The following is a 12,285-nucleotide window of genomic DNA, read 5'->3' on the forward strand; positions in this document are numbered from 1 at the left end:
TTTTGTCAAGCAATATTCGATTTTTTGTGCCACTTCTATAATGACCATTGTAAGACATATAATAAAGAATAGAATAAAGAATATTCCTTCAAATTTTCTTTGTATAAATAATCAAATATAAATTTTTAAAAATCGAAAGCTTAATATGCATTGAGAAATGTTAACAAAATAAATGATGATAAAAACAAATTTTCTAGTAAATTAAAAATTATTTAAGCTTCTTGTCTTGTTTTCTTTTTCCGTCTAACGCCCAAGTTAGATTTTCCTAGAGTTTGCTGTACATTAAGCAGTGCCGATCGCCTCGTGACCAGTTGCTATATATATTCTGAGCGCTAATCTAATTGCAAATATGCTCAACCGTGGCTGCCTTAAAATGCAGAGGATTTGCTTTAAAATACATACCAAACATTGCTCATGCTCAGCTCAAGGGACAAAGGGCAGCAAATGTGGCAAAGGGGCGGTGTTTCGCTGTAGCTGCTGCTTAAGCCCCAAAAATAAATAGAATTTTTAAGTAAATTGAAGCAGCGAAACTTATTTGCAGCGTCCAACAGAGTCGGGATGGCAATCTACACTTTTATACCAAACTTGGCCAACATAACTCACAGCAAAACAGCCAAAGTGGCAGGAGGTACGAGGAGCGGGAAGAAGACGCCAGTCACAAGGCACAAGACACAAGACATGGCCATAGCGCAAGCAACTTGTAGAAAAGCCACACACACAGTGGCTTTGGTGGCACTTTTTACATTCTACACGAAGGCGACGCGTCGCCCCAGCAACAAATGGTGCACATTACAAGTGCCCCAAAGCTACTTACACAGCCAGCAGCCAGCAGCCAGTGTGGCAACACATATTTTATTATCAGCCAGAAAGGATGTGCGGTGTGTCTTTGTGTGTGTGTTTGTGTGTGTATGGGGTATGAGTGGGTGTGTTGCACGCTGCCTGTCTGTGCAACAAGGCGCAAAACTTAAGCGGCGAAGACAAATTTTTATTGCCACAAGCCCAAGTCGTTTTCGATTATTGACTGCAAGCAAACTGTTGCACACACACACGCGAACACCACATACACACACACACACATACAGCACAAGGCAACGAGTGCTGCCAACTGTCGATTGCCAAAAAAGAAGAAAAAATGAGACACAACACAAATAATTTGAGGGCTTAGAAAATGGAACTCATTTTTAAAATACTCTTTGAACAACTTACAAATAAGTAAAATGAAATAAAAATGTCTACAAATTTGAGTAGGTGCTTTTTACAGCTTAATTTCCCACAATCATAACGTAAATGTTCAACAAATATGTTGCAATTCTGTTCAAATACTATTTAGCTGGTCTCATAAGAATCATTAACATATCAACAAAAAAAGGCTAAAATGGCATCACTGGTTGGCAAGTGCTTGAGGCAGTCAGCCAGAAGCCAGCCAGCTCCTTCTCTGCCTGTGGCTTTGTCTGTCGTGTTCGCTCATTTGAGTCACATTTTATTATTTTCGTGCATTTATCGTGTGGCTCGCCTGACATTTTATTTTATTAGAGTGACATTTCAATTGATCGAACCTCTCTTTCCTCTCTCTCTCTCTCACTTCTTCCGCACTTCTCTTAAATCGTTTCCTGTTAAATTTGCATTCACAGCGAACGCAGTCAAATTTACCTTTACGTTCTGGCAACGCCAACAGATCAACTTACTAATCTGGCAACACCTCAATTAAGTTTACTTAGAAAATGAAAAGTAGGCGTTGTTTTTTATTGTCAACTGTCAATTGGCAAATGATTTGCCGTTTTTCACTTTTCTTACTATTCTCATAAGCTCGTCGCGTACAGGCAATTATTTCTACATTCTTTTAATTCAATCGTTTTTAGCTTTTTACTTTTTGGTAAAAAAATAAAACTGTTTTCACAGACCAAAAAAATTTGTAAAAAAAACAACAAAATATTGCATAAATATTGAAAATAAGAAAAAAATGGGCTTCGATAATTACAAGGGCACCGAGGTAGCCGAATCCGGCCAGGAGACTTATACGGTTGACAAGCAATTCTCCGCCATCGACGAGGAACTGCAACCATCGCTGAATAGTGTTTTGAGCTCCATTGACTATGAGCTGTGCGAGAAGCATCCGCTGGAGCACACTTGGACACTGTGGCATTGGCAGAGCGATCGCAAAAAGTGCTGGGAGGAAATGCTCAGCAATGTGACCAGTTTCAATACCGTCGAGGATTTCTTTAGGTGAGAAAACCCAAAAAGTATTAATAAGATTGGCAATTGATGCAATCTCTTTTTGTTTTTGCAGTGTTCACTATTTTATTAAGCCACCATCGGATCTAAAGGCTTTCAATGACTATATGGTCTTCAAACATGACATACGGTTGGTTTCTAGTTTCTATAGAATTTTAATATATTAAATTTCTTATTGGTTATTGTTCCGCATAGACCCATGTGGGAGGATGTCAAGAATAGAAAAGGCGGCCGTTGGATTTTTTTCTTGAACAGAGAGTCCAAAGAGCTGGTGGACAATATGTGGCATGATTTGGTAATTGAATGTGCATTACACTATGGTATATATATAAATATATATATATATATCTGTATGTTTGTGTTATACACTTTATAGCTGTTGTGCACACTTGGCGAGAGCTTTGAGTACCCCTTTCAAATCTGTGGCGTTGTCGTCAATGTGCGCAACAAGGCCGCCAAAATATGTGAGTATTGTCAATTGCTTATATTATAATAATTTTGCTATCTTTTTTTGAAAAGCTGGCAGTGCTATTAGTTAATGAAAGTAGTGCAAAATTGCAACCAGTTGGATTTAAGCTGGCAGGCCAATAGATCAAGGCTTTGTTATTTAGTTATTAAAAACTTTGCTTATTCGAAGCAAGTATGTCTATTATTGAGCACATTTGGTCAAGCAATGATCAATGATTTGACAATCTGGCATCTTCCCATATTAATAAAACCACCTTCGCTTACAGCACTGTGGACCAAGGACTCGCTCAATCAGCACGCCATTCTGGCAATTGGACGCAAAATCAAGGAGGTGCTGCAGCTGTGCGAGGGACAATTGCAATATCAGGTGCACTCGGATGCAATGATCCACACTGGACCCAATTGCAATGCCTTGTACAAATTGTAAACACAAAATCATAACTAAACTTAAGCACTCGAGAACCTCTGACTGAGTGGGGTGTAGAGATGAGCACATGGGGACCTGGACAGACACAGACTTCCTCTATAAAATGTATAACATGTAACTGTAACTGTAACTGTAACTGTAACACAAATAAAGCATTGCATAAAAGCAGCTAGTTGTCAGTCGGCCGCCTTTCGGCCATAAAAGTCGGCACGTCCTTAGACAAGGACCAGGACCAGGAACAGGACTAGCATGTAAGTACACTGTACATCAACCTCTGCTCTTTTGTGTTCTCTTGTCCCATCTTGCCACTCACTTTATTGCGATTATCCTTTGCGCCATAATTTTGGCCATTTTTGCTGTCTTGTCGCGTCGTGTGTGCGCTTTTGTCCTTCATCGCCCCCATGCTGGCTGTGTGGGCGTGGGCGTGGGCGTCCTTTGTGCCATGCATAGCAAATTGTAAGCAATTTATGAAAATATGTTGAACACGCCCCGTTCCCCTTGGGCGCCAGGACACGGCCACAAACGCACATACGCAACGTATTCTACGTAAATGCATAAGTATATGATGTGATTGTTGTAATTTGTTAGGATTTGGCTTTTTATTGTTTTATTGAATTATGAAGTGGCATTCGCCAAATGACACGAACGTGATACACTAGCCAGCACACCTACACACACTCAGACACGGGCACTCGCACGCCTGCACACAGTGGGTGCCAACACGTATCCTTAACGACTCCTGTATGCTTTTTAATATGAGTGGCAAATTCCTCTTGCGTGAAAGCGAAGAATGCATGCAGTTTTCACACTCGAACAAAAACCTAATGCTATATGCAAGTACAAGCGACTTTAAGTGCAAGAAGACTTCATTTAGAATTTTGGAAACTTCAAAGTCTAACTTGAATGTTAGCTAAAAAAGTAAGTAAAGAAATATAGATCTAGACTAAGTACAAAAAAACACATTATTATAAGTCCAATCAATTTGTATCACAAGATTTCTTGCACTTTCAAGCTATGCCATCATCATCTCATCTCTTTTTTTGTGCAGTGTACGCGCATTGATATGCGCAGGTGACACTGGACACGGGACGTGCAACAAGAGTGCCTGATGTTGCAGCAGCTACTGGCTATTTTTGTTGCTGTTGTTATTGTTGTTGTTAATATGGTAAGTCAAATAGTTTGGCTTCGAGTTGTGCGCTTTAAGCACATAGCCGAGACAAATAAAAGTTAACTGCTGCCCGGCAGCTGCGGCAAACTTCCGCTTCCGGTTTTGGCTTTGCAGATAAGCAAACTAATGTTGTAGTTTATATTAAATGCAACGCAAGCTTAATTGAAAAAGCGCTGAGCTTACAATGAAGGGGCAAAGTAAAAAAAAACACATTTATCCAGCTGCTGCTGCTGCTGCTGCTGCTTTAAGAATTTCCCGTTCTCATTGCTGTTGCTGTTTTAATTAAACAAAAAGCGTAAAATGTTTGACCATTTTCCAGCTGCTGCTCCTTCCAGCTGGGTTTTCAATTCAGTTTTGCTATTTTGTTTGGCCAGTCACTTGTCTTTGCCACGTAAATTTTCTTTGCCAACAAGCACGAAATTGTTTGTCCTGTGTGTCCTGGGTGCTCCTCCCAGTTCAACCCATACTGTCCATCTCCCCTGCTTGGGTTACAAAACAAATTAATTGTCTGTCGCTGCTTTCATTTTTTTATTTATTTTTTTTTTGCTATTTCACATAAACATTTTCATCCTTGCCCCGCCTCTGGTTGCGGGTGCCTGTGACGCGTCTGTGCAACTTTCAGTGCTCCGTTTGCTCTGTAAATTGCTGCCACATTTGTTGGTCTTGTCGCTTTTTATTTGCGCTATCTTTTCTCTTGTCTACTGTCGCTCCTCTCACTCAAATTTCACTTGGCTTCCGTTTAGCTCATTTGCTGCTTTACGTTTCCATCCCCCCTCCAATTCCACAGCCTCCACTGCTCTCCACACTTTTCGTCATAATTCAAATGTAATTTCATTGCCATCACCAGCTCCCCGGACGCTCATAATTATTTTTTGATTAAAGATGCGCCCCACTTCTTCCTGCTCCTGGTGATGGTCCTGGTCGGGCTGTCCATCAGCCAACCATTTGGGGAGCCCTTTCTTATCCCCCAAATGCCTTTAGTAACTGTTGGCAGCCGTGGCATAAATGGACAGCATCCTTGAGGTCGCTGCGAATTCTTGGGGAAAATGACTTCTATGTTTTGATAAGAAATTATTTGTTTTGCGGATCTTACACAGAGAACAAAAATATATTCCTAAAACATCAGCTTATATACTTTTTTTAGTATTAAATATTAAATTGATTACGACATATGCTTAATAGCTTTATATAAAACCAAACTCTGATTATCTTTGGTCTAGTTTTCATATATGTATTTAATTTGTTTTGCCTGAAATAAAAATCTATTTTTTTGATAATATTTTATACGTTCATTCAGTCTGAAATTCGTCTATTCAATGTGTGCATTTATATTTTTCAAATTGTGTTTGCAAAATTGAATTGAGCATTTTACATTTTACACATTGCTCGATTTGAGCTTCAGTTCAAAAGGCTCATTGAATTCAATTTCTCGTTTATTAAGCTACTATTGCCAATGAACCCTGAACTCTTAGATTTCATTAAGGAATTTTGCCTGCTGTTCAAATGATTCTTTTCTGAGTTTTACAGTTTAATATTTATATTTTTACTTTAATGATTTTGTCCTTTTGGCTGCTGCTGCTTGCCAAATAAATTTGCATAAGCACTGTCAAATATGCCATAGGTTATTTATGAGCATTCGTTGTACATCGATACATAATAAATAAGAGTCGATATATGATATACATATATATATATACATATATGTATATACGAGAAACCTTAAACGCTTGAGTTTTGTGCAGATTGCTTCTGGAAATGCAATTAAAATAACGAGAGATGTCGCAATGCAATAATAATTTCTCGGTTGACAATAAAATTGACAAGCAGGTCGACAAATTAACACGTTCACATCGTTATCATGTTTCAATATTATATATATATATAGAATCGATTGGAAAATTCGCAGCTTCAATATGCAATTATAATCATTTGATTTGTATAAGGTTTGACTTGGGTGCGATGCAACGGCTGTAATTAAATTTATTACAATGCACGAGGTATAAATATGGTTATGGAATCAACAAACCAATAAAACAGAGGTAACACTGATATCTTAGCCACACCGTAGATTAAATACCCTTGCTGGCTGAATTAAGAGTCTATTTTGTGTTTAATCTCGAAGTCAAATCATAATCGAAAAAGTATTGTTTTTGAAAATGAACTCAGTTTTGACAAATATATTGCATTGGATAATTTTGGTACTTCTGGAATCATTTGACCCCCGCCTAGAAGCAATTGTCAGAGATATAATTTTAAATATATGAATTGAGTTGGAATCGCGTTGCTAACTTTGAATACAGCATTATTCTAGAGGTCGAACTATAATCAGAAATGAAAGGTTTTGGAAAATTGACAAAGTTATGACAAGAATTTATCAATCCACCATTCATTTCTATGGTCGCTGTATGATATGCCGATCAACTTGGAATAGATGTATATACTTTATGAAGTCGAATATGTCGCCCTCAACGCGTTACCCGCCAAATGACAAAAGCATATGGCTATAAAATGTCGGGGGAAGCAAGTATCATTTTTGAAAACATAAATACAATTGCCCATAATAACGACAATTGTTGTTGCTGCCAGCGCTCATTTGCATTTCCAAATAAAAACAACATTAACAGAAAAGGCAAAAAAAAAAAAAAATAAACAAACTAGTTAAAAGTTGACAACAATGAAATGTCAAAATGCTTGCAGCGAAAAAACTTTCAAGCCCAGTGACTCGGCACAACAACAATATACACAGATATATATGTATATGTATATATATATATATACATGTACATCTCTATATCTCTCCAACTTAAACCCTTTTGTGTGTGTGTGTATTTAATGCGCCCACGCCCAGCTGACTCCGGCTACCTTTTTGCCCGTTTTTTTGTTGTTTTGTTTTTTGCCAACAATAAAAGCAAATTTTTCTAAAATTTCATGTCACCCCTCGAGCGTGGTTGAGGGTGTGGGGGACGTGAGAAGTAAGGGAACCCATGCCATTTGCAATTTAACTTTTTGCCAGCAAAAGGATGGGCATGGAAAACAAGGACACGTAGCCCAAGCAGAGCTTTAGTTTTTAGTTGGCTTTTATTAACTTTTGTCTGGGTAACTGTGTGTGAGTGTGCTTAGGTCTATATATATATATATATATTTATTTGTGTGTGTGTGTGTGCGTTCAGTCAGTTCCACTTAGTTTTGGGCATAAAAGTTACGCTATTACTGAGATTTGAGACGTTTGCCTGTCCCTCGACAAAAACGACTGGCCAATTTACAGTTAACTCAAATTTCTTTAACAACCAACCATTATCTACCTAGGGGGTGCAGAGGGTGCTTAGGGTAAGGGATGTGTGAGTGTGGGGGGAGGGGGGTGGTTTGTGCAGCCCTACGGGTGCGACTGCATAAAGCTGAAGCCCCACTTCATGCACAATTTAACTTGGAGTCGAGTTTTGTGTTACGTTTTTCTGTTTTTTAAATGCTGCGGTGACTCTTACGACGCGATTCGTCCGCCTCCTTTGCATGAGGCGAAGCAGCCCTTTGTGGCTGCTCCTCTACTTGGGGGTCATCTTCTTGAAGCTGTCCTCTGTCAGCAGCACGGCTAGTTCGGCCTTCGTCCAATTCCAGATGCTCATGCTCTTCATCCTCCTCCTCTTCCGCATCGTGCCACTCTTCCTCATCCTCCCACTCTTCATCACCCTCCTCATTGACGTCCTCCGGCTCCTCTGTCCGCAGCATTTTTAGCTCATCCTTTCTCTCAGCAATTGCTTCGTAGTCGTCGTCCTCGTCCATTTCCTCCAGTTCCAAATACACAAGCTCCTCCTCCTCCTCTTCCTCATCCTCCCACTCTTCGTCATCCTCCCACTCTTCGTCATACTCCCACTCTTCGTCATACTCCTCATCGACGTCCTCGAGCTTCTCTGTCAGCAGCATCTTTAGCTCATCCTTTCCCTCAGCAATTGCTTCGTAGTCGTCGTCCTCGTCCATTTCCTCCAATTCCAAATACACAAGCTCCTCCTCCTCCTCTTCCTCATCCTCCCACTCTTCATCATCCTCCCAATCCTCATCATCCTCCTCATTGACGTCCACGAGCTCCTCTGTTAGCAGCATCATTAGCTCATCCTTTCCCTCAGCAATTGCTTCGTAGTCGTCCTCGTCCATTTCCTCCAATTCCAAATACTCGTGCTCCTCCTCCACCTCCACCTCTACCAGTTCCTTCTCCACCTCCTTAGTCTGCTCCTCCTCTTCTTCCTTCTTCTGTTCCAGCTGATAGTCTAAACGAAAGATTTCGTCCATCAGCAACCGGCATTTCTGTTTGACATTCTTGCTCCTGTTGAGTGTTTTAAAGATCTCTTTGCCGATCATCTGATGTTCGAGCAGCTTCGATATTGAAGCCAGCTGGGATTGCGGCTTAAACAGCTCAACATAATTGTAAAAGAGCATGTGACCCAAAGTCTGTGAAAGAATACAGAAGGTGGATAAATAAGATTAATGAATATTAATTAGAGATATGCAATCCCTCACCTTTATTATCAGATCCCCAGACGGCAACCGCTTGTAGCTCTTGCCACAATCTACTGTGGTCATGAAGAAGCAGAGCTTAACAAAAAAGGGCGTGGCAAATGAGAAGCAGCGCTGTGCGTACAGCGAGCGAAAGAGAAGCAGCATCGCATTATGATTGCGATAATGGACACGATCGTCTCTCGTGCGCCAGTGTGGCAAAACGACAGCCCAGTCGAAGGCGCTGTTGCTGCTGCCATAGTGGGGCACTCCGTAGGCCAACCACTTGCTGCTGATGGGCGCATCGAAATACGCTGGCAACGGCATCTCAGCGCCATCAAACTCAATGGCCAAGATGAAATCGATGCGGATGCCCCGATCAACTGCCCCCCGATCCCTCGCGTACACCTGATGCACAAAGGGAGCGCCATTGTACATAAGTGCATTATATTCGACATCATAAACATCATCCCAGATGCCAACGTGAATGCGCATCGAATCGATGGTATTCTTTAGATCACGCTCGAGGCGACAGTTGATGTGTTTCGCATTTAGCGCATTGCCAAAGAAAAAAGGATGTCCACAGTAGTTATTCGAATTCGATTTGGTTAATTGCACTATGCGCTCGGAGGCATGGAATCTGGTCTGCAGCGAGAAGGGCAATCGTATGGGCAAAAATATCTCAAATTGGTGGGGCATTTCCAGATTAATCTGATGCACCAAAGAGGCTGTGAATTGGGAGAGAATAGTAAGATGTAACTTAATAAGCAGTTGCAACTTTTGCTTACCACATTTTGGCAACTGTTCGAGATAATCGTGGAACTCGGATTGATTGCGTTTCAAAAGTAATCGTATGCTATCGGTCAACAGATTGGCTTCGTGGTTGAATCGATGCAATTCTTGCAGGTCGCTAGAGTATTGGAGCGTTACCTTTTCCAAGGCATCCATAAAACCATTTAAGAACATTTTGCTTATACAAATTTCGTTGATTTTTCCACAAGGCAACAACACATTAAAGTTCAGTGTTGCAAAGTGTCATATTTCAAAGCATTCAAATTGGCGTTACCAGCACTAAGTCTAACTGGCAGCTGCCTGTTGTAATGAATTATTATTAATATTTTGCGACTGCGTGGCATCTCTTTCGTATTTTCATCTGTTGATCGTTTATCGATATCGTAAATGTTATTTATACATATTCGATAGGCTGCTACACTTTTTTCAGATAAAAGCTCAGCTTTGCAGGAAATTGACACTGGCGGCCAGATCGCAAAGTGTGCATTGATAACGGATCAAGGCAACTGGCAGAAAATGAATGAAATTCGAATAGCATCCATTTTACTACGAATTTTACTACGTTTTGCGGGTTGCCTGAACCCTCCCACCCTCTCCATCCCTCTCCTACACACATACACATGTGGCTTCTGCGCAGTGGAGCACAGCATCCACAGTTAAAGTCCATGGCGCCGATGGCAACTGGCAGCGAAGGCATCTCCTTGGCTTATGGACAGCGCAATGTGAATTCAGTTGCTGTTTGACGTTCCTCGCGTGCGGTTGTGCCTGGCTCCCTGCACTCTACACACTAGATAGAGTGGGATAGACAGAGATAGAGAGAGAGAGGGAGAGTGAGAGACAGAGAGCGGGACTCACTCCCACACACTGAAACAAACGGTAGCTTGAGTGTCGATGTGTGTGTGTGTGTTTAAAGAGAGACAAAGCTTTAACATCAACAAACAGAAGAGAGCGGCGCCGACGCTGTCGCATTTGATGTTTGTGTACGAAAGAGCGTGCAAGGCAGTAAAGTGCAATAGCAAGGAAAAATGCACCAGGCAACAGCAAGAACAACAACAACACAGAAGCAGCGGCAACGTGCACGCTATGTAAATAACAGTTATGTGTACAGATATATATGCATGCACCTTATGTGTGTGTGTGCTGTGAGTTTGTGTTTGTATTGGTGTAGTATCTACTACGAGAAACTGCAGTGTGTGTAAAACAACGAACGCCGGCAACCAGGCAACAACAACAGTAACAAAAACAACAAGAATTATAATAACAACAACAACGGGCAACATTTTCGCTGATAAAGTTGTGTTGTCTAATGAAAGGTGCTAGGCCAGACTCCCATCCCACCCCTTCCACTCCACGCTTTCGCGTTGCATGCTCGCAAATTGAAAATAAATTGAATTGCAACAACGTGCAAAAATCAAGCTAAGCTAGAACAACGACAACAACAACAGCAACTTGACTTTCTTTTTATTCCGTGTTCTGCTCGCTGCTGCTCTGTATCTGTTTTTGTGTGTGTGTTGGTAAACGTGCAAAAGTGTTTTTGAGTAAATTGCATGCAAATTTCGTTTAATTTGATGGCAACTTAAGACTAAAAAAATCAAATATTGCAGCGCATTTTTTATTTTACATGTCTCAAGTGAACTCTGAACGTTGCCGCATGTTGCACGCTGTAAGCCCAGTACTATCGGAAGTGTTGTGCATAGTGACTAGATGATTATAAAACTGAATTTCAAGCAAATATAATAATCGGAAAGAAAATAATTTGCTTTCCACTAGTTGAATGCTGCGAATTGAAGTTGAAGTTGTATTTTCATATTTCAAAATAAATACTTTTGAAGGGCAGGTATTTTTATGCTAATTGAGCTACGGAAAGAGGTGTTATATATTTTATTTATGTATTTATATATTTTCTTTAATAAAATATATATATTTAATATTATAAATTAATGACTTAGTCAGAACTTTTTACTTGGTGGTTTATATCTCTGAAGTAGGCTTGTGTTTGAGAAGTGCTTTCAATTTGTAAATAATTTCGAGAGATTTTTGAAGAATCCCTTGAATAAATCAAGTTATTCTATTTTACTCCACTTTAAGTGGGTTCAAGGGTGATGGCATTTTGTTTTAGTCAACATTTTCTAGGCAAAAGGTTAAGGCACAACTTGGCTTTAACTTTTTTTTCCACTAATTTTTAATGTTCCAGGTTCAAGCCGTCGATTCTTTTATTTAATGGATATTTGAATAATATTCTTTTTGACAATTCTTATAAATATATTGTTAGATATGCCAAAAGACTAATCTAAGCGACCTAAGCTGGCTTTCTATGGCCATTTATAGCACAATCTGCTTTATTCAACATTTTCCCTCAGGTATTTGTTGCTTAGCACTTCAAAATTGTGCCCTCTGCCATTTAAATGAAAACATTTTAAGTATGCTTTAAGTAAGCATGGCTTGACTCTTTTAGCTACCCTAGGAGAAGGGGTACACGTCTCATCAATAAAGCATATGCTGCTAGCATATGTAATCCTTGGCACTCTTATTGTTCAAAGTCTCCCCTCCGCCTACCACTTCTGCGTGAGTTGCCCATTAAGTGCCTGTGCCGCGCCCTCCGCCCACTGCTCGCAATCCTTTCCGAGTGCTGGCAAATTGGAAGACACGTTTAGCGACGCTTTCACGTAGTCGTCGCAGTTGCTGCCTCTGCCTCTGATTCTGTTGCTGCTGC

General features: G+C 40.4%; 2 protein-coding genes across 2 annotated transcripts; one reads left to right on the forward strand and one right to left on the reverse strand.

Annotated features, from left to right (window-relative positions):
- The first annotated feature begins 1,792 nt into the window (after positions 1-1,792).
- LOC6556563 (eukaryotic translation initiation factor 4E1) lies at positions 1,793-3,295 on the forward strand. The gene is made up of 5 exons (XM_001983550.3): positions 1,793-2,223; positions 2,288-2,362; positions 2,428-2,527; positions 2,609-2,696; positions 2,967-3,295. Exons 1-5 carry the CDS (start codon positions 1,961-1,963, stop codon positions 3,125-3,127), a joined length of 687 nt encoding a protein of 228 aa, XP_001983586.2. The 5' UTR covers positions 1,793-1,960; the 3' UTR covers positions 3,128-3,295.
- A 4,459-nt stretch (positions 3,296-7,754) lies between these two features.
- LOC122322586 (FK506-binding protein 5) lies at positions 7,755-9,746 on the reverse strand. The gene is made up of 3 exons (XM_043215397.1): positions 9,569-9,746; positions 8,805-9,508; positions 7,755-8,735 (listed from the first exon to the last, which is right to left on the reverse strand). The coding sequence occupies exons 1-3, from the start codon at positions 9,744-9,746 to the stop codon at positions 7,755-7,757; spliced, it is 1,863 nt and encodes a 620-aa protein (XP_043071332.1).
- Between the last annotated feature and the right edge of the window lie 2,539 nt (positions 9,747-12,285).

Source organism: Drosophila grimshawi, unplaced genomic scaffold (genome assembly GCF_018153295.1).
Source record: "Drosophila grimshawi isolate 15287-2541.00 unplaced genomic scaffold, ASM1815329v1 contig_44, whole genome shotgun sequence".
NCBI classification, from domain to species: Eukaryota; Metazoa; Arthropoda; class Insecta; order Diptera; family Drosophilidae; genus Drosophila; species Drosophila grimshawi.